At 27.0% G+C, this 24,104-nt stretch overlaps 1 protein-coding gene across 3 annotated transcripts in view; it reads left to right on the top strand.

Moving 5' to 3' along the window:
- The window catches only part of LOC114127190 (lachesin-like), a 129,319-nt gene that overhangs the window by 92,804 nt on the left and 12,411 nt on the right, over positions 1 to 24,104 (top strand). For all 3 annotated transcript variants that reach the window (XM_050209390.1, XM_050209378.1, XM_050209384.1), the window contains 3 exons: positions 3,438 to 3,559; positions 9,999 to 10,184; positions 21,841 to 22,039. In XM_050209390.1, the coding sequence (XP_050065347.1) occupies positions 3,438 to 3,559; positions 9,999 to 10,184; positions 21,841 to 22,039 (507 nt within the window). The remainder of the gene's footprint in view (positions 1 to 3,437; positions 3,560 to 9,998; positions 10,185 to 21,840; positions 22,040 to 24,104) is intronic.

Raw genomic sequence — 24,104 nt, 5'->3', positions numbered from 1 at the left:
TAACATTGGAGTTCTATAGAATTTCTAGTTATTGAATAGACTACCTATAGGCGTAATTTAAAAGAAATAACATTCAAATTTAATACATTACCAAATAGTATAAGGGATTATATAGAAAGCATATAAATTCTATGGAATGTTAATATTCAAATATGCCAGTAACATATTATACTCTGAGCAGTGCCTTCGATACACTATATTATTATGGTTGTCTTGAATGGACCGGTTATTATATTCGTACGATTATTCTTTGACGAATCCGATAAAGTTTAAATCATTGTAAGTTACTATATGACTTCTTAAAAATTTCGGGTATTTAAAAGAATAGTTCTATACATCACGAATGTTGTTCAGATATTTACTCACAGTGTTTGTAATTATTTATTTTGAGAATATCTTTTTGGCATTGAAAAAAAAATTATTCAAAATTTATTATTAGATGTATTTATTTATTTATTTTTTTTTTTAAGTGACAAAAATATAATAAAAAATCAAGGTAAGTATATGTTATATATAATGTAAACATTGTAAACACATAAATTAAATAAATATAAAATATACTTATCATTTTAAATTAATTGAAACGAACAATTTAATTTTCATCTATCACATCCAATTGCGTTTAGTGTGGCCATGTTTTGTTTGAAAACAATTATAATAATCTTAAAGCTTTTAAATTTAATAAAATATAAATTACATCGTAAAATAATAAACGTTGTCTGTATTGAAACAATTAAAAATAATAAATATAAAAAAAATGTATATATTAAATTTATTTATCTCGGTACTTATTATTATAATATTTTAGTATAATTTTCAAAAAATGTCAATCAATTCTTTATTTAGATAATTTAAAATTACACTTAACAAATTTTATATTTTATCTCTATTTATTATATTATTATTGTATGAAAAATCTTATAGTTATAAATAGTATTATTATCTACTGTAATTTGTTAAGAAACATACTTATTATATTTATATTTAATTTTTGAGTGTTGAGCATTATCATATAGACTATGAAAGTAGTTAATTAACCAGTGTTTTATTTGGGTATTTTTCTATAAAATTTGAATTCAATATATTCTTTATTCAAGTATCTTTATTTTATATATGTATTATACATACTTCCACTTAATACTACTACCTAAAAACTTCCACAAATTTCATGTGGTAACGTAACATAACTTTCAGTTTCAAATGGCATTCATTGTTTGATCTATTATAGTCTTTGTTTTAACATACCAGTGACTACAAATTTCACATTTTTGAAGAAACCCGCAATGGAACACCATAGCTTATACAACATCCTGGTTTTCCACGAACCTATTTTATAGATTTGGCGAATATAATATACGACAAAAGCTCAACAAAAATTTCGTGAAAGTTGATTTTGAAATTTATCAAAGGTTTTCATTTTAGTGACATGATGTATAATGTTTATTTATTACTTATAGTTAACGTAAAGACAAATGTTCCAAAAAATATTACTTTTATTATTATATAGAGGTAGAATTCATGTTCTTATGTGTTTTCAATAATTTTATAAATTTGTACACGATTTTTTCAACAAAATTACGTTAAAACTATTAGATTTCAGTAAATAATTATTAAAATTATTTTTAATAAAACAATTGATAATTACAAATTCATCTAAACTGTTTGCTATCATCCCGGTTCTTCAAGCAGTAAAAATGTTTTTGTACACGATTAATAATTGTTCTTCACTCACTGTTGTGGAACGTTTTGCATATTGACAATCATAGTTGGTGAAAAAATTGATATAAAAACGGTAGATATATTGTACAACGTTAAAATAGTATTTAATTTGGAAGTAAACTTATATACACATTTTTTGCTGTGTTGTTCAAAAGGAATAACTCCGATCAAATATTTAATGAATTATAATGCTAATAACTTGAAAATGCATTCTTTACTTATATCCGTCTATTTATTTGTGATTCATTGGTAACGCGAAATATATAAATATGCTCTGTAAATAAATAGGCTATAAATATTGTTTAAGGTTCTCTGAATGCATTTACCGTAAAACCACGGATATTACACTAGGTATACGTTATGCGAAAAGTTACTGGGAATGAATGATACATTGGAAGTGTTCGGTAAATAAATTAGTGGAGATACGTTGCCGGTATATATTTTGCGTGTCGTAACGACCGCATACAGAATTTGTCTGATTACAGTTTTAAAAATTTCGTATCATTCGCATCGCGTAATCTCATGATATTAATAATCTGCCTGGTTCGTGATTGCTACAACCTGCACAATGCACGAGAAACGGTTCATTACGTTTTGTTGCGATCGTAATATTGAAGTTAATTCAATGTCTAACGAATTATTTGGTATTTAGACGGCAGTGATCCCATCCTATTTAACTGTAAGTTTATTGTTCGCTTAGTAGCATTTTTATCTGCTAATCTGACGAGAACCATAATTATATGTATACTTCCATCTATATACAAGCCATGCCCTTACGTGAAATGTAATTTGAATCCAACATGGGTGGAACATATATGAGTACTAGCTAGTGTCTTTAAATGTGTATACTAAACCAAACTATATTTTTAGAAATATATTTGTTATTTTCGATGCTTTTGCTTATTGCATTTGTATTATGACGTACCTATATACATTTGTCGATACGGAATATACACTATTTCGTTAGATCGGTTTGTAGGTATAACTTTCGAACGATATCTGTGCTTTTGTTGATATTTAAACCATTGATAGTGACCAACCTTTAATTCTTTATTTTGAAAATAGCGATTAAATCGTTTTTGATTATTACTATCTAGTAGATATTTAAATTTTTACACAGACCATATCCACTTATACACCGAGTTTCCGTATATTATCCAAAAAACAATTCAAACTTTAATTGAAATTTTAAGAAAAGCAAGTAAAAATAGTTTAGTGAACAATTTTGGTTTTGAAAAATCTAAATTTCTTATATATTTGAAACGTTTAACAAAGCAGTTGATTTTTGCATCTTCAATATTAATTCTAAGAATAATCTTTTATAAATAAAAAATCACATCATTAATTTTAAGAAGTGTTTTACTTTTTATTAACACTAGTTATTTAGTGATCATATTTTAATTGAAAATATTAATTAGTAAAAAAAAAACCATAAATTAATAAAACGTCAAAAATCGAATGCATAATATTTATTGACACAAGTATGTAAACTAATAATGAATTGAACTAAATATATATTATGTTGTCTCCATTGTACATTGGATAGAGTTTTAAAATTGTAAGTTTTTTATTTGATCATAAAATAATAAAATCGCATGGATTATTTTATACGAACAGATTTTTATTTCTATTCGTACATCATAGTTTCTGTTCAATAAATGTTCGTAAGCAAGTTTAATGAAACGTGTAATGAATAAATGGTGTATATTATGTTGCAGGTCAAATGCACGAACCAGACGAAATAATGCCTGAATTTTATGCGCCACTGGAAAATTGGACGGTGACCCAAGGCCGAGACATATACTTTACGTGCACGGTGAACAATTTGGGAAAGTACAAGGTAATAAATAATCGATCAATAGGCAATAATAAACGGTATCCAATAAACAATGTGTTTTCAGTATATTTATTGTGCCAACTTAATCGGTACCTCAAAAATTATATTATAAAGTTATAATTATAGCCACTGACGTAACGATTAAGTCTGACAAAAAAAAAAAAAAAAAAAAATGGAATAAATTATATAAAAAAAAAAAATACTAAATAACCACAACGGTTACAGTGGTTCTGTCTGAAGTGTAAACAACATTTTTTTCTTTTCAAAATACAATTCTTATAAGTTACCGTCGTAATGCTTACGCGTGTAGGATAAAGAAAAATGCCCGCCCCGAACAACGGCGTCACGTGCAGTAGGTGTTAAAGCCACTTCCACCAATTTTACGCCTCATTTCATCACGAAAGATGCCCAAAACAATGTACAACCAATATTTTAATTGACAGCTGTTATAAAAATGACTTTTAATATTGATTAATGATTTACAAAAGCCTAAAAAATATTTTAGAACAAGTGCTAAAAATCGGCCGGTGCGCGTTAAGATTAATTGAGGGGAAAATAATTATTTATAGTGTTTTTTAAAAACAAATAATAAACAAGAGATTTTCGTATGATTTTTCAAGCAGTCGGTGCACCTACACCACTTAATATTTACACTGCAGTAACTTTTTTTGCTATCGCCTCTTTTAATAGATTATTTTTAATAATTTCTTCGTTTTCTTCCATAGCTTTATTATAAATATATACAATATATCAGTCACAGTTAATGTGAATTAACCCTCGCTATACAATAGAACAAATCTTATCGTTTTCACATAGATATTTTTACTACTTAATTCACTGGTTTGTTTGTCAAACTAAAAGTTGACAAATTTGGTTTTATACTTTGAATTTCCTAATTATGTTTGACTTAATCCAAGGAACCATAGTAAATATTATCTTACATTTTCTTCAAAGAAATATGAACTGTGAAAACAAATTTCAAAATTGTTTTTCATCTTTAACAATAAATATAATAGAGTTGGATCAGATAAAGTGACTTAAGATAATAGTTTAAAGATCGTATATATCATACAAAATAGTATTTTTCACACTTCATTTGGTTCGTTTGATTCGTCTTCATAATTTTCATTCACTTATTATAAAACTACGTATGACATAAATCATTATACTCACGATTTCGTTTTTTCACCGCTTCATCTATGCATAGCTTTTTGGTTAATTTCTTTAATGTCTATTAAAAATTCGAACTTACATATTTAGGTAGGGGAAAGCGGGGTAGTTCTATACGAGAGGCAAAACCATGTGATAAGGTTTTTGAACATTGAGTCAAGATAGAATAATAAATTATTGATGTTTATTTATCCATGACCGTTAGTTTATTGTTATTGAAAAAAATTAACCTCAATTCTAATAAATTCCCTCTCAAATTTCTATTATCATAAAATATGTATTATCACATTTTTTTCACATATCATTTTTGTTATTATTATTTTTAATCTAGAACTTAAATAATCTGCAACAAAAAAAAGTACAATAAGCACAATAATGTATGTTTTTATTAAATTAAGTGCATTGGCTTGAGTATCTTAAGGGAAGAAACCAACCAGTGAAGGTACTTCGAATTCACATATCATCATTAAAATTTTTCATACTTTATCTCGTTTGACTTGTATAAAAATCGTTTTAAATTACGAAAAAGTAAGTACAGATTATTTAATAATATAATTTGGAGTAATGATGTTTTTACTTTTTACTTAATTACTGTTAGGTAATTTAATGCCACCTACTGTGGAGCAAACCCGTAATGGCAAAAACATATGCCATTATTCAAACTGTCTACAATGAAAATGAGTCAAAAATAGAAATGTTTATCAAAACTAAATATCAGTTAAACATGACAACCACTATAATAGTACCTAAAAAAAATCTCTACTCCATATCCTCCTTCATCTCTGCATACAAATGCCCATGATACTTGTATATAATAGGTAAATAGAATCCATAATTATTTTATAAAAAGTGAATTTTTTACAATAATTTATCTTATTAAATATTGTTTGATAGGGATATTGCGTATCACTGATTATATTTTTACTATTTTAGATCATAAAACTTTCATACGGACTATCTATAGGGCAAAATTGTATTTTTAAGTACTTTCAAAATTCGGATTTTTTTAAGTTGATGTTAAAAAATTTTAAAATGCTTAAATATTATTGAAGCTAACAATACTTGTAATTTAATTACGGAATCCAATTTCAAATTCTTAAAATTGTCCAAGTTAGTGCTTAGAAGTTAGTAATTCGGTTCTGCCCTGCCTTCCCCTATTACAGTTTAGTCAATAAAATACTATTATAATTATTAAATGATTTGTAAAATTTTTTCAGAATTGTTATATACAGTTAAATGTAGGATGATAATAATAATATACGTGACCATATTAATACATTATTACTACCATATATACTCTGAATAAAATTGTTATTTTTCTGTCTAGCGTATAATAATTCAGCGCCGCTGAGTGTTGCCCACAAACGAATGTGTGTTAATTAAACTTTCTAATGGAAATTCCATATTAAAGCGTTCCGAGTGTGACACGCGTGTGAGTTAGGGGTGGGTACACATCTCTATACACTAATGTGAATAGAACAGATACAATTGAATAAAATAATAAAGACACGTTTGAACCGTCCCTACGGTGATAACACACATTATATAATATATTAAATAGATATACACAAAATTTTTTGTTTTCCATGATCGGCGACCATCTACTATTATATTTTAAAACTAAACTTAAAAAAAAAAAAATTCTTTAGAAAAACCGCGGTCGATCGCCACTACACAGATATTGTTGATATTGATATTTGTTTTATTTGTAATATTATATGTTATTGTATACACTTACTAAACGTATTATCATTTTTTTTTTTTTTTTTTTTTTTTTAATATCATCTGTTAAGAACAATAATTGAGTGAATACTTAAGTACTTTACAATTCCACATGACTACGCTAATTTTCACCCTATTTCTGCCCACGACGAGGACGATCGCAATCTTCTGACCGTGACTGACCGAGATCGAGTGAATTTCTTATCGTTTTCGACCGTACCGCACGAGCATAGAACGTAATAATAATAATAACAGTATTATACACACCGGGTGTGCGCGGGGATTCGATCAAATAAGTTGCGTGCCGAATTCCGGTTCAATTGTCAACCACGCGCGGCCGCCACACGATGCTTGTAGGGGGAAAACTCCGTAGGCGATCTTAACAAATCCAATAATAAAAATCCCAAGGTACCCGACGTATAAGTGTGAGTGTTATATAGCATCCGCCGATGGAAAAGAGACGTGGCGTGTATTGGCGCTTGATTGGGTTCTTTGTCTGCTGCGTGTTTTATACGCGCGGTTCGTTATAATAACATTATTATCGGCCACCACTGAATAATATTACTTAATAATATCATAGACCCTCGATCTTGGTTCGACTTAAAAACGTCGCACGCTTTTCTCTCGTCGCGGTCGCCCGTCGTCCACGCTGCCGTAGATATTTTTTCCAGATACGTAATTTTATTTAACAATATATTATTATTGTTTAGGCATTTCTGAGGTCACGTACCGCGTACAAAAACCCGCAGTAATAAGGGACGCGCCGGTGTGCTTCGTTACTCCGACTTTTCATCAGTGCGAATAACTTTATTATACCTACACTTATTATTATACACGTATATAATAAATATATAAAATGCGAGTCCGTCCACTTGCGCTTATCTCCTCGTTGTCGCGTTTTACCGCGACGCGGCTGATGACTTTTTTTAAGTTGTCTTCTTTTCGTGAATTTTTTTTTTTTCTTATCTTAACCATCGAAAGTTCAAAATATAAAAATATTTTATTTTACGTCATATTTACACTAATCAGTTTTACTCATATATTTATACAGTTGTTATACGATAAGGTCAGCAATATGGTAAATAATAATGTATAATAATAATCGACTATAGTCTACACCGATCAGTCCGTTGGTTTGATAATAATAATTATTGGTTATAAGTACTAATGTCACGATTAATAATTAATAATTACTTAAAATAATCTCATCAATAATTCTATAAAATAATAAATAAGTAAGTATTTAATTTATATACGAAATAATAATGCTCTGAAATTATAAAATTATGAGATATTTTATCTTCACAGGATACTAAAAAAATCAAATATTGTGTAAAAAATTTGAAAGCAGAAAGAAAGCGAATTGTGTGTAAAATTTCATCATTCCAATTATAATGATCCTCTATAACGATTTTGAGGTAATACCTGTACAATACTGTTTATGTTTGAGGAATTGGAGATAACGACTATCTTGTGAACTTATAGAAAGGATGAGTGCTTATACTTGGGTTCAAATTAAGTATCTATAATCAAGTATTAGTTTAAAAGTATTGAATTCATTATTTTTTCGTGATTTTTTTTTTTTAGTATGATGTTAAAAGGCCTTTGATAAAAAGAGGGCGTCAAGTGATTTGTCAGGCGTTTAAATCAAGATTATTATAGATTGTTTTCGTGAATGAAGAAGTTATGAGAAACAATTGTGAAATGATTAAATTAAAAAGTTTTTTTTTTATTAGATATTTAGTAATTTTACTAGTTATAATAAAACCATGACAAGGTGATTTTGCATTTAATTTATTCTTGATGGTCGATTGATTCTCGAGGGATAGGTGTATTTTGTTTTTCTATAAAAAAGTATGATTTTTATGTGAATCTTATATCGGAGTGAAATGAAAAGTTATTTAAAAGAACAGAGGTGAACAGGTTCATTTTTTTGATAAAATAATTTGTTTTGAGAATAAAAAAGTACAAACACTTAATGAAATAATTGAGAAAAAGAAAAAATAACAAAGGCAGGATGTTTTTTTATCAACAACCAAGTCCGTACTACTAAGTTTATTATAAATATTTAAATTTTATCTACTTGAATAAATTGACTTAATTGTTTTAACATAATGATTTAATATCATTTATATAAAAATTATAGTAATATTTTAATCCCTAAGAACACACTTTTCATTCTTGTCTTTAGTTTGAATAACATTTTGTTTACTACGAATTTTCTCAACATTTTTCCACTGTAAATATTAAAAATTATAAATATTATTACAATTGAGTTAGCTTATTAAAATTAATTTATTTTATAATTATAATTATAAACTTGAATAATAATAAAAAAGTGAGCAAGTAGCTACAACTCTGTTGTATAATACAATAAAAATGTCAATCACTGTAATGTTAAATTTGAATTCAGTGTTCAATCATATATCATTACAGATAGGTATACAAAAGATTATTTTAAGAAGAAATGGTCTGTTGGTCTAGAATATTGTATATTGTATTTATATCATTGATCGCATAAATTTATACACAAAAACTCTATTATATATATTATGTTATAAATTATTATTATTAACGATATTAACTTGTAAGTCAATCGACTTCCGAAAGACATAAATCAGTTTGTGTCATAAAAAACTTAAAATTAGACGTAATTTTTTGAAAATGTCTATGTTTGAAAACTAATTATATACGTAGATACCCAACGATAAAAAGTTTTAATTTCCTGCAATGGTTTAAACATGCAATTCCTGAATAACAATAATAATAAATAACAAAAATTAAAACTATTGTCTTTTGTTTGAATATACATTTTCATCAAAATTCGAAATTCAAATATATGTAAAAAAATATTGCATAATATATATTTCAGATATTTTTGAATAGTAATAAGGAAAACTTATGAAAAACCTTGTATTAAATCGTTAATCATTTAATATAAAACACACATTTTATCATAAATAAATCAAAAACAACAAAAAATCATTATTTTCAAAAATTTTAAAATATTCCTTATTTATATATTAAATTCTTTTAAAGATATTTATTTTTGAGTTACAACAAAAAACCAAATTGATTTCATCGAAAACTAATTTGGCGTAAAAATGTTCGAATTTCCTTGGTTATTTCGAAAAGTATTTGAAATTTTCTATTATTAATACCATACAAACTAAATCTAATTTTCTATCAACATCAACAACATTCCTCAAAATTAAAAATCAAAAAAAAAAAAGGTGGTACCAGACACCCTCCCCAAAAACAAAATTATTATTGTTGCCACTAAAATGAAAAAGTAAGGTGAGTAAAAGTTAACCTATAGATACAATTCAATTAAATGGTTATAGATATAATATTTGGTAATAATAATAATACTATTACACTTTATACACATAATAATACCATATGATGTACCTATAATATACTATATATAATAAGATACAATATTTAAATTAAAACAAATTATAAAAATTTGAAATATGCATGTTGAAATCCTATTATCCACTACAAAATAAAACAGTTATGAAGTTTTTTTTGTTACATATTATTATAGGTAGCTTGGATCAAATCGGATTCTAAAGCAATTCTGGCCATCCACACGAATTTGATTGCTCACAATCACAGACTGACAGTTACTCACAATGGACACAATACTTGGAAATTACACGTTTTCAATGTTCAAAAAAACGATACCGGAAGTTACATGTGCCAAATAAACACGCAACCGATGATACTACAGGTTAGAATAAAAATGTATATTTGTATTTAATCTGCCTAATTAAAGATTCCTTTATATTAAGTATTTATTTTAGAACTCAAAATTAGTGCAACTCGATGAAAAACAATGTATAATATTATGATGTATAACTTAGTTAGTTCAAAACGTGTTAAGATTTTTGTTTAGGTTTCTCTGATTTTTCGTAGTTTTTGAATGCATTATTAGTGTATTGATTATAGAGGTGTTTGAAGAATATTATCCCTAGATGTGTATTCCTATACACGCTTCACGCCTACATAACGAATTACTTATGTTTACAAAGCAGTTTGGTGATTTTAATTCAGATGTTTATGATAACACTATATTTTATTGTGCATAGAGCAAAAATATTCGTCCAGTCATTTTCTTTCAGATTTATTCACTAGTTTTTTCAACGTGATATTAATATAATTACAAATTTAAGTTTATAAATTATGTAAGTTATATCTAGATCAAAGTTTTTCTTTTAACTATTAAACGCATGAATATTATTATACTATATGTGTTCACTATTACCAATCACCATTATAATATGATTGCAAATTAAACATTGAAGTGCATATAAATTCAACATTGTGATGTTACATGATAATTATTCAACATCAAACGTGTATAATTAATTAAAATTTTTTTTTTAAATATTTATTTCAAAATCTAGTCACAATTATATATCCATATGACTGAATATTAACAACTAAACAACGTTTAAATTATTTTTTAAATATCTTATAATTATTATTTTAACATATTAATTCTGTATTAAATTTTATTTTCAACACGGCTAAAATAGATCAAAGAATTTCGTTCCAACTAAATTATTTTATCAATTTTTTCACAGAATTTGTATGGTAAACTTTTATAAATATAAAATATTTATTATTTTATGTTTGAACTAAAGGATAACAATACCTTATATAATTTTATTTCGTACCATAAACCCTAATACGATAATTTGAGTTCGCTTATAAATTATGATTTTTCTCTCTCGATTGACATATAAAATTGTGATAATTTTTATATATACCAAAAGTTTTGTAAAATTAAAATAAGCGCACATTTAAATAAATATATCTTCGTAAAGGTTTATAATAAAAATATTTTATTCGAAAATTCTCACAACATTTTTAATAATTGAAAAAAAAATGTATAAATATAATAATAAAAATAATATAAATATATATATATATGTATAGAATATATACGATATACAGACTTTCTATTTCTTATAGTTTTTGCATATAAATAGTTTTGATTTGATAAGTGATGATGAATAAGGAAGCTATAATTTAAACTAATCGTGTTTCATAAATTGTGTAAAGAATATCAATACGTATATATTTAATTTAAGTGGAATTTACCATAAAAATATTATTTACAATACAAAATGTTCAATTATTATTCTCTCCCCTTATGGGTTAAATATTTTATAAAAAACAAACCTTAACCGATGTTTACAATATAAAATTATCACACTCTTTAAATTTCAAATGTCTATCCACGCAATTGACTTTCAATCACATTAGAGTGGTTATTTAGTTTCGCCTCCTTAGAAGTAAAATCCGTTCCTCAGGGTCCAAGCTATATCTCCATACCAAATTTCATCAAAATCGGTTCAGTGATTCAGCCGTGAAAACGTAACAGACAGACAAAGTTTCGCATTTATATTATTAAAGTATAATAGTTATAATAGTGAACATCTTTAAAGGCCCTCAACAAAACACACTTAAAAATTAATTCAGTTAGATCTGTACTTAATGCGTTACATCAAACCTCAATAATATTGGTCAAAACTAAAACGAAATGTTCGATATATTTGTGACGTTAAAATTGAAGACTTAATAATATTATATATTTATGTTTATATGGTTGGGTTTTTTCAAAAGCTTTTCTTCCAAAAGTTACCTTTGTTCGAATACTCAGTTTCTTTTCATAATGGTTATCCATCGTCGAACTATTTCTTGCCACGTCCTTATAACCACATTTCGACTATCTAAGAAGTCAAAACTTTATCAAAATAATTAAAAGAAATTGTTCGACGACACAAGCACGTCAACTAGAAAGGATATACTTTTATAAGCTAAAATAAAAGTTTGCCTTTGTGATTTTGGCTTTTATTGACCTTAGGTACAACTGTAATAATGATATTTTTCTTCAACCAATAACATCTTATTATTTTCATATCAACTAAATAAAGAAACTGTGCAGTATTTATTAGATATAAATATTATAATATTATTATTTAATATTAAATATATATTATTTATATTCATTAGATTAAAAATATCAATAGTTTAGACCTAGTTTAAACTATATCCATTTTAAAAATTAATATAGTATAAAACACTATAATTATATATTATATAATTATCATAAACATTACACGATTATATGTACGACTTTCTATGTAATTATTGCATCATTTAAACCATATTATTATTGTGATTTAAAATTACTTACAAAAAATGTAATTTATTACTTATCTATTTACCTTAAAATTTTGAATGGAGCGATATTTCTATTCATTTCATAATGAGGCGTATTGAAAAAAAAAAACAAAACTAAGAAAAATGCTTCAATTTTTAACTGTGAGGATGGTTTTTAATAGAAAATTGTATCTAAATTTTAACCTTTGAGATCAAAATTGTAAAATATTAGTATTTTTATAAATAAACATAGAACTAATAAAAAAATAAACATTTTTTACAATACCAACTTTCGAATAAATCAATGTTGTTTAAGCAAAACAAAAAATTTTAATTAACTAAATAATGTTTTCTATTCAACTATTACCTATATTAATAAAAAATATCTTAATCTTAATAACTTTGCAAATTTTATACACGGTTTCTTTTTTTTTATACAATAGAATATTTATAATCTGTAATATTTATATACAATACAATAAGTAAATTTGATAATAAAAGTGAAAAACATAACATGAAATGGCATAAAGTGTGAGGTTCACCAGTGTAGATACCCTCTAGCTTCTAATACACGGTTTCTTAACTGTTTTCACTATAACCATTTAAAAATATTAAAGATAAATAATATATTAGAACAAATTTTAATTATAATTATATAAAATTTAAATTTTGAAAATCATGAAAATTTACAAATTAATTAATGTTATAAAATATATAAAAGTTTAATTTTTCTAGCTAAAGCTACATTCCTCATAAGTAAAAAATACTGGAACCAAAAAATACAAAATATATATATATATATATAGGTATACCCGATACCACCAAAAAAACCATATTTAGTCATTTATGGTTGGAACAAATTTGAAAGAAATTAGAAATTTAATCAATTTTAGTCATTTTTTTGTAATTAAATATTTTTCATGGAGATGAACTTTTGCTTATATTATTATTTATTATAATCTTATAATCTCGTATTTATTATACACTAATAAATAATAGCAATATACGATATCGTATTTATTTGATAATAAGCTGACAAGTCCTCCGCTCAGAATCTTTTTTCATATGCAATGATTTATCATTAAATTCAAATTTAACACATACATTACAGGTGTCGAGTTTTTTCAACCATTTCCTACTATATAATGGAGTGTTTATTTACTTTCTCCTTTTTTACTATTATGGCTTAAAAAACATTATTAATTATTCATTTATATTGGACTAGTGGTATATAGATACATACAGGCGCGGATTTGAAGGGGCCCCGGCTAAGGGGCTTTAGCCCCCTCCCCTTAGACCGTATTTTAAGTTATATAAAATTAAATTAATTTAAAAAATATTTATAACAAATTCTTTATTTATCGTTTTTTGATAATAAGCCCCTCCCCATTAATGATTTCTAGATCCACGCCTGGATACGTATAAACAGTCGTTATATTTGGGCAAAACATCGTGTATAAGTTTCGTAGTTTCGTTAACTTAAATAATTAATATATTTCATATTTTTTATAATATAAAATCCAATAAATTTAACAAACAAAAATATTTTATATATAACTAAATCAGAAATATGTAGTTGTTTGTAAAATTATGAAAATACAGTAACATTGCGCGTATTATACTTATTTAAATGTAAACTTGTTAATGCTTATTAAATTTCGAACATAATAATATTAACATCACAACGCACGCAAGAAATGTAGTTAATTCACTGCAAATGATATTATGTTTTAGTGAAGTTAGTTATACGAGTTGGCAATATGACTGTATATAATAAATATAATGTAAATATAATGCCATTACAATTTACGATTTCATTAATATATCGGACATTCTTAGCATGATATCACATTAATATTGCATAGGTACAGATTTACTTTAACGATATATTAACATAATAAATAGTAATATCATAACCGTTGTTTACGCACCGATTAATAACACACTAAGCGTATTTGCCATCGTACGGCTCGCAGTGCTGCATACATTTCAGCTGTGTACCTACACAGGTGAATATTGTGGTTGCGTTTGGCAGCCGCGGTCGCGGTGGTTACTGCAGGTTAGGTAAACAGTTTGGAGTGGTAAGATTTCGAAGGATAATATCAATAATCATATATTATAATATTATTGTGAAAGATGTGTCACTCAAACGGCTGTTTTGGCGAATGGCGAGGATATTACAATACGAGAGGGACTCGGGTTAATAGGCTGTCGACTGTCCAGTAGAACGTGCTTAGATCTAATACGAATCGGTCTTGAAGTAGTGTGGTGTCAGCCGAGGTGCGGGGTTGGGACGGGTTACACGCTGATGCGGGTGGGTCGGGTCGTGGTGGCGGTAGCAATAGAGGTTGTATTTAATCGGTGGTCACAGCGGTTTTGGCGGTTAGGTATTCGCGGTGCGGTATTAGTGGGCCGGTGGACAGACATTTTTGAAAACGTCCTGCGAGTAAATTGTCCGGCAGCAAGACGAATGTAGCACGCGGGCGATAAGTGGGGATTTGTGTGTGTGTGTGTGTGTATGTGTGGATTTAAAATACGTCACACGAGGTGTATAGGTATTATAACGGTTTTAAGGGTTAAGACCACCACCGTGGACTTGTTTTCAGTGTTCGAGCACGCCCGCAAGATCAACTCATTACACGGCGGTTTGTTAAAAACGTATACGACTATAATTAATACATTTTAACGGATAAATACGCTTTTTGTTTTATTTGTCGTGTTTTAAAAACGCCAGCCTTTAAATAATTATAATATCATTAGTACAGTATCAAGATAATAAATAATAATTATATAATATTATCTAGCTTAATTATTTATTGTTCAGTGAAGGTACAACTAAAAACTTCGAATAAGCTATTTGAGACATTTGTACCGACACGGCTATATCGTATGATAAAAATAGTAATTTTTTCATATTTTCGTTTTTATAATATTATAACTGAACGCGATGTTTTATTAAAAATATTGTTTAATAATGTCTCCTATGAGTTGTTCTTAAACTTAAAGATTATTAAATGCATATGTACGTACATAATTCTACAGATCATCAAACATGTAGTTGTAATAATTTTTGTTTTTTTTTTATTATTACAGTTAATGATATTGAGATATGTTTAATATTTTTAAAAAATATACGAATGATATGAACTTAGTTTTTAATATTTTTTTTGAGTTTGAAAACGCTATTCTTAGCAATTAGATGAATTTCGCATTGATAATATTAACCCTTATCACAAATAAATAATTTGTATAGGATCACATCCACATCTATATAGAATATTATTTGTACAACGTACTGTAATTAAATATATGCGAGTAGAATTATTATTATTTCATCCACCAACGTCAATGTTCTCATGAAATAGTTTCGTTGAAATGATTGCATATTAGATTTTAATGAAATTATTCTGCTTTTATTATATTATATATTTAGTTGTTTGACGTGAAATGTATTATTCATTTTTTTTTTTCATTATACCTATATTATATTATTCTTTGTTGGGAATCAAATGTATATTAGTTTTTAATATTATGCATGTGATCTATTTTTAGTAAAAATTGGGTGTGACCAGTGGGCACTCTTTTTACATTACTTGTCTAATGTCTTTGTATTTATTATAAGTTATAAACATTGTCAAATGTCCATTATAAGTATTTGTTTCATGAAATACTAAAAAACCTAATGAGGTAGCAATAATTACAATTACATTTTAGTTAGATCACATGTATTTATAAGCTTAATAGAGTTTGATTTTAGTTTTAATAAACTCAAAATAGTAAATATTTCTTGTGCTTTAGAATAATTCAGTCCCTGCAGATGAGTAAGTATATAAAACAATTAATGAAATAAATATTTCAATAGCGAATTTAAAAATATATAAATAGATAGGTACTAAATGAATAATAATATTAATTTATTAATGTTTAAAATTAAAAATAATTAACTGTATAGATATCATATTTAACTAAGAACAATATGACTTACTAATTTGACAATACGTCTAAGATATACATATACTATTATATATAATGTATAATGTATAATGTATATATATATTTTAATAATAATATGTTATAATTATAACAAACAAATGTTTACAAATATATCCAACACCAAAAATGACTTGCAATAATGAAATGTGTAATTTAAAAAACCAGATTATATACAGTATAGAAATTCTCTGATAAAAATCTAAAAACATTTGAGCTTAAAATTAAGTATTTATTAGAAGGGGAAAAATAATTGAAGAATTAAAGAACACTACAGAAAAATACAAAAGTTTTATGCTTTTTTTGTCCTTGTCTACCTACATATATAATATAATACGTCTGTATATAAGTGTCGTTAAACGATTAATTTTTTTTTGTTACCGTACTCGGAAAAACTATTGAAGTACAATTTTATTGTTTTGAACGCTACGAATAATTCATAACTCGATCGTTGTCGTTCAAACGTTTATATTGATGAACGATAAAAAAATATCACCCATGCATTTATTCTCATAACCTCTTAAATCCGTCTTTAAAGGTCTTTCGTAAAAAATAAAAATAAAAATTAAATAATAAAAAAGTAACCGTTGAAACATTCAAACTTCTTTTTTTTTCTTCTTTTTCGCACTCTATTCTTCACCAATTACTATATCGCTCCGTACACGTACATATTATAACTGTTGTAAAGCTGTATCTCACGACTCATCACGTCTCCTTTTTTGCGCCATCGGAAAGTTAAAAAAAAAATGTCTCTTTTTGTTTTTACCTCGTCTGGTTTTCGGGAAAACTCCCTGTACTTCCATCTAGTCCAAGCCGATACTTACCCACTCTACTACCCTCTCAGGACCTATGCTGCTGCCCACTGCTCCCAATCGTGAAATCCGACACATAACTTCACCCACTGTCGCGTTCATTACCGATGTCCATTAAAAGTTGTACAGGTAAGAGTTTTCGCGCGCTAAACGAAAATAAATAAATAAATAAAATACAATCACCCTTCTTGTCGTCGGTGCGGCGGACGCAGGCACGTCTCGTGGCGGCGGGTAGTGACGTGGAGGGGGTGACGAAGAAAAATACAGCGTTTCCAAAAACTTGCCCACTCACCGTATCCTTATTTCTCGCGTCATTTGCCAACGGCCGCAATTTCAGGTCACGTATTATTTTTCTTGGTTGTATTTTTTTTCTTTTTAAATTTTTCGTTTTCTTTTCTTTCGCTTTCCGTATAATCTGTGAGGTGTCGGCCCAGCCTTCACTTCTGATTAACCGATTTCCATCAAAAAATAATAGCTAGTGCACGCCGTTTAAAAAATTTATATAATATACAGAGTGATTCACCAAGTATGCTAACCCTCACGTCTTCTCTTAATAATAAATATATTCGAATTCTGATTTTCAGAATGTTAAAAAATGTTTATAAGATCCATGTTTAACGATTATTTAGATTTTTAAAGAATTTAAGGAGTATTTTATATCGATATAAATTAATTTTTATCAAATAATAATTTACTTCTTTTACAGTAAATTATTAAGTGGACGGTTTTTTTGAAAAACTTTTAATATCTAAATCAAATTTCGAACAATTTTTTTAGAATTACCGAAATAATGTATAAGCCAAATAAAATAATAATCCTTAAAAATTAGTTTACAATATGTAAGTAATATTATTAATATCATACTCAAACAGTTTTTGCAATTTTAAAATATTGATAGTTTATAAATTAGTAATTATTACTAAACATTTTAAAATATCACAGCATTTTTCAAACCCAATATCATGGATCTATTATTCTTAAATAACTCAAAAACCACAGATTTTAATTTTCATTTAGATTAATCTACATTTCAAAAAAGTCGTCCGAATATCTGATTAACAAATAAAAGGCGTGATTTTCATTTGAAAAGAAGAAGTTAGTAAATATTAACATCGTAACAGAATACGACTTAAATAAATGATATAAAACAATTAAATATTAAAAGTATTTTAAAATAAAGCACTTATGTTTATTTAAATATTCTAAAAAGTATAATTAAAATAAATTCATTATTAAAGGAAAATGTATGGGTAGGGGCTTACCTAATAAAACATACTCGTCAAATCAGTGTATATTTTACACTTTTCGTTAAACTCCAACAAAGAAACCATAAATTAAGACATATACGACATGCGTTTTATGACACATTATGTATTACATTATTCAATAATAATTATTCATAAGTTATATAACCAGCAAACACATCGATGATTCTGTATGTTACACACACTATGTACACATAAAAATTCCAATGAAATCGTAGCAGTAGAAACTAGAAATAGATATTTTATCATAGAAATTTTTCTACAAAATGTACGTGTCCCATTATAATATTATAATATTATACATTATATAATATATATTTATTTTATTAAAACAAAATTAAGTTAAATATAATATTCTAATCATGAAACAAATAACAATATTTGTATTGATCAAAAACTTATTTTTAGATATTGTACGGAGTAGAAAATATATTTGTTTTTTAATGATGCATGCTTTTTGTCTGTGTCTTTTTAACAGTGTTTTTTAAATGTTTCAATTTTTACATTGAGAATAATTTCTGGTGGAAAATTTATTTTTATTGTTATTTTAAGTAATCGAAAGCTACATTTACATTTTTTTTTTTTTTTTAATTGTCAATTTAAATAGAATTGATTTTGTTTTAATTCAAAAATAAAGACTTAAAATTTCCACCAACAATTTTTATTCAAATTTAGACAGAATACGATTTTATGTGCACTCTAATCTATATATTATTTATTTATCATACAAATACATAATACCATCAATATTATTAATATTATTATAAATATTTTGAATCTATTGCAATATTTTTCTATTGTTTTTAAATTTGCGATTTTTATTTTTCATAAATTGTTTTACATTATTAGTAATCAATAAAACATTTCGATAGGTATCAAATATTATTTCTGCAAAATATAATATAATATTAAAATGTTATACATTTGTTGAAATTTTAACGACGGCTTATTAAATTATCTTTTACCGTGTATTTATAATATACAAACATTCAAAACATTATTTCCATAAAACTGTCATAAATCATAATTGTTAGAGTTTCTAATGATTCGAAGAATAAAATGGTAGGTACCAATAATTTTATTTGTTTTTTTAACAATTATAATATCTAAAAAAATACCGAGAAATAAATTATTAAATCCTAAAATTATTAATTTAATGTACTGGTAACTAAATTTAATTTTAAAATATGAAATAAATTACTTGGTGTTATATTTTATTATAAAATATATTTTTTTTCTGTTACATTTTATTTATTTATTAAATACATATTTATATACCTATCTAATAATATACATATTAATTCGTATAATATTTCTGAAAAACATTATGACAATAATTAATTATATCATTACATTTTTAGAATAAATAACTGTAAATTATCATTCTTTAAATTGTTTTAATTTTAAATTTCCACTATTAATTAAATGAATAAAAATATTATACTAATCAAACAGTTTTATTTTCGAGAACTTTATTAATATCTACAAGTTTTAAACAAACAGCTTCCCTTTTAAGTCCATTCAAACTAAACCATTGCAAAATTTAGGTTAAGTCAATTAAAAGCATTATCTCATAACTCCTCCTAAAGCTTTATTACTCAAATCGCACCCCTGTTCGAAGGTTTTATAAACGTATAGAAAAACTTGCTTACCTCTACTCCTTGTGAACTGATAATATATAATTTTAATTATTTAATTTTTATAATTATTCATTCGTTAACTTTAATTTTAATTCCAACTAATCTACTTAAAAGCCGATTACATAATAATATTATGTAAATATTTTTATTGTAATAGTTAGTTTAGCCATGTGGTAATCATTTATATGACAGCAAGAGACTTAATTAATCAAAAAAAAAAAAAAAAAACGCGAACATTAAAAACACGTCATTATAATAATTTTATTAAAATAGTAAGAAAATCTGTAAATCATAATTTTTAATTTTGTATATAAATACTTAACTATAAATCAGGAGAAATAATATTGTCAATTATGTTAGGGAGTGACTAATTTTCTTCCGTAATTATTATAATTTTGTGATTGCCATTCACTACAATGTTATTATTATAACGTGATTCAATTTGTATAAAAATTAATTAGATTTCAAATCCGATAATGCGATAAAACACTGTTGTGGTTGTCTGAACGTAATATTACATCAAAAACACAACAATTTTGTAAAAAAAAAAATAATAAACATACGATAACTGCCTAAATATTGACAAATCGAGCATAGTTTAGATTTTCTAATTTAAATTATGAGGCCACAAACATAAATACTATAACACCATATGCTATATAATTTAATTTAAAAAATAAATTGTTTTGAATTAACAAAATTGACAAATTTTTTGATTCCAATAAATTGTTTTAAAAATTTTGTTTTAATAACACACATTTTTGTTACAAACATATATATTTTTAGAGCGAGTGAATAAATAAATATTCCAACAAATTTTTAAACAAGAATTAAAAATCAGAAGTACTTTTGTAAAACTTTTTTAGCGTCCCTTACTGCTAGGTTAGGTATATGTATGCCTTTGTTTATACGCAATATCTACAGTGTCTATAATCGAAATACGAAACTATAAAATTACGTTACATTCTATAGGTATACGACTCCAGTAGATAATGTCTATATAATTCCACTATTACACGTATAGGTCCACGAAATTGAACCACGTGGTTGGATTTAAATATAAAATTATACTATAAATTCAATATATTACATCTCATACTTGTATATTTTATTCTACGCGTGTAAAGTCATTATTGTTTTTTAATAGTTTAATGGTATAATTGAAAGTTCGAAGTAAATCACTTAGACGTGCATTACGTACCCACCTCGGTGTATCGAAATATGAGTTAGCGGGCGAGTACACTACCGTCCTAAGTCCTTATACAACTTATGTGCGCATAGGTATTACTATTATTATTATGTATACGGCGCGCGTGGTTGCGTGGGTACGACGAGAAAAGCTTTTGTAAAACCGCTTTCGAAAAACTAATTTTAGCGAATGGATTTCGTGCAATATACATAATATGATATATATATATATATATTGCGTACGATTTATACATTTTAATTTTGTTACGAACTTTATTTACAAGCGAAATAAACTAGCAAATAATATTTTCTCATTTCAGACTGGGTACTTGGACGTGCGGATTCCACCAAACATATTGGACGAGGCAGATATCGAGGGGCCGGGTAGTGCCGCCATGGAAGGTGGTACCATACGGTTACGGTGCCGGTCCACTGGGAAACCGGAACCAAAAGTTCATTGGAAGCGCAAGGACAACCGTCACATTGTCATCCGGTCCGACGGAGCTAGAGAAAAACAAGGTTTGTGCGTGTAAATAATCTATTGAATAAATTAAGTTAGGTAAAACCAAATAACTAAAAATAATGAATTTTTGAATATAGAAATACTTACCAGAACCTCAAATCCCAAAATGTATATTTCTAACACTTCTTTGGTTTATAGTAAAATTAATTTAGTGATAATAATATTATCACATTAACATTGCATTTATAATATGATTCTTTTTTGTGGTCAAAAGGCTTTGATTGTCATAAAATCAGCCATCATATACTGTCATTCCGAGCAACATTAAATTATTCAAAGAATACTTGGTAAAATATTTTTTATAAAATATACGATATCAGAAACATACAAATCACACATTGCATACATGCATTGTCATTATTTTATTTTGGTTCGTTTGAATCCTTTCGCCATAATAATCTTATAAGTATAAAGAACGACCGTGGTTGTACACTTGGTTGACGTGAACAAATTAAAAATGGTAATATCAATCCAATCGTTTTTTAATCACACCGAAACGCTGGAGTTTCTACTACTACACTACTAAAGTACTACTACTCTGTACTACTAAAGTACTGCTACTAATACTATACGAATGCCACTACTATTACTACTACGACTGGTGACTGATGGTGTGTATCATCACAGCACAATAGTTTGACGTTTGCGTTCAAGACGATTTTTCCAGTTTAATTCACGCTCAGTTTCAAAACAATATTAACTTGGTTTAAAAACAAACCCAAACGGAAAAGTGAAGGGTGAGTGGAAGAACATTGTAAAGTTATATAAGTGAATGTTTTCTATATACATATATATTATTTTTCCTTTTTTTTTTCGCGGCAGTCTGTTTTTCTCGCACCAAGCACGAGAAAAGAGAGAAAAATGAAAAAAAAAAGAAAACGATACCCCGTCTGAACCCGACATCGTTGTTGGGAAAAACTGTTTCTCGCCCTCAGCTCTGTACCCCTTCCCAACGACGTCTTAGAGACCACTTTCCTCCGCTCGAACACCCCGCGCGTCGTTCGTGGCTCTTCCACCCGGCCTCATAGCCCCTAAACCACGTGGTTCCGTGGCTAGCAATAAGAAATCAGTCGTTTGTAACGAACAAAGACAAATGTTATAAAAGGCCGCCGCCACCACTCGCAAGCCGACCTCTCCCCCGTCATCCATCCACACGTTGCGCGGCAAGTACGCCACTAACCGAAAGCCACAGTCATCCACCCACCGCCGCCCAAAGCCGGTGCGCGGATATCAAGCGGCAAATAAAAATCCGCTGTTATTTGTCAAAACTTTGAACCGGAAGCAACTCTTGCAACTCTATATATGTATATACATTTACAACAGTACTGCCTCCTGCACTGCCGCGCAGTCACTATTAATGTTATACTATATAAGATGATAATAGATATTATTTGTGCATATGTGTATAAATTGTCCTGTCAAGACGTGTGGCCGATCACGAATATACGCCGTAGATCAAAAAACTATTTTTATTGACCTTTCTATGTATATTATATATGTAGGTACCTCCTATAAGTAGGTATCTTAATAATACGTTTTTGTACTCGAGGTCGTAGAACGTTGTACGATTTTCGACTCGACCCGACTAAAATATTATACGACACAACACCCTCTCTCCGTTCACTACAACATACACACACAACGAAATAGTTGACGTTCGCATATCATCTGTATCGAGAACGAATCTCTAGAACCGCCTACGTTGTTGCATAATATATGTATTATACAAACCGTCCCCACATGTATTACACTCAAATCCTAAGACTTTTATTCGCATACTCGGAATCATAATAACATATCGTTGTTTTATTATTTATTATTCCATTATATATTAAAGTTTTTTTTTCAACACAACAATAATATAATGTTGATTTGAATGGCGATCGTTTTCAAAACGCACTTTGCGTTCAAGTTAAATAAACGAGAAATGTATTTATTTTTAAAACAGCTAGTTCAGTGGAGTAAAGAAAATTATACTTAGTTTTATATTGTTTTTTTTTTCTTCTAAAATGTATATACTGTATTATTTTACCATCCACTATATTTAATATATCAAAATAA

Source organism: Aphis gossypii, chromosome 1 (genome assembly GCF_020184175.1).
Source record: "Aphis gossypii isolate Hap1 chromosome 1, ASM2018417v2, whole genome shotgun sequence".
In the NCBI taxonomy this organism is placed as follows: domain Eukaryota; kingdom Metazoa; phylum Arthropoda; class Insecta; order Hemiptera; family Aphididae; genus Aphis; species Aphis gossypii.
The sequence above is the reverse complement of the archived record's forward strand: the minus strand, read 5'-3'. Positions and strand labels throughout refer to the sequence as shown.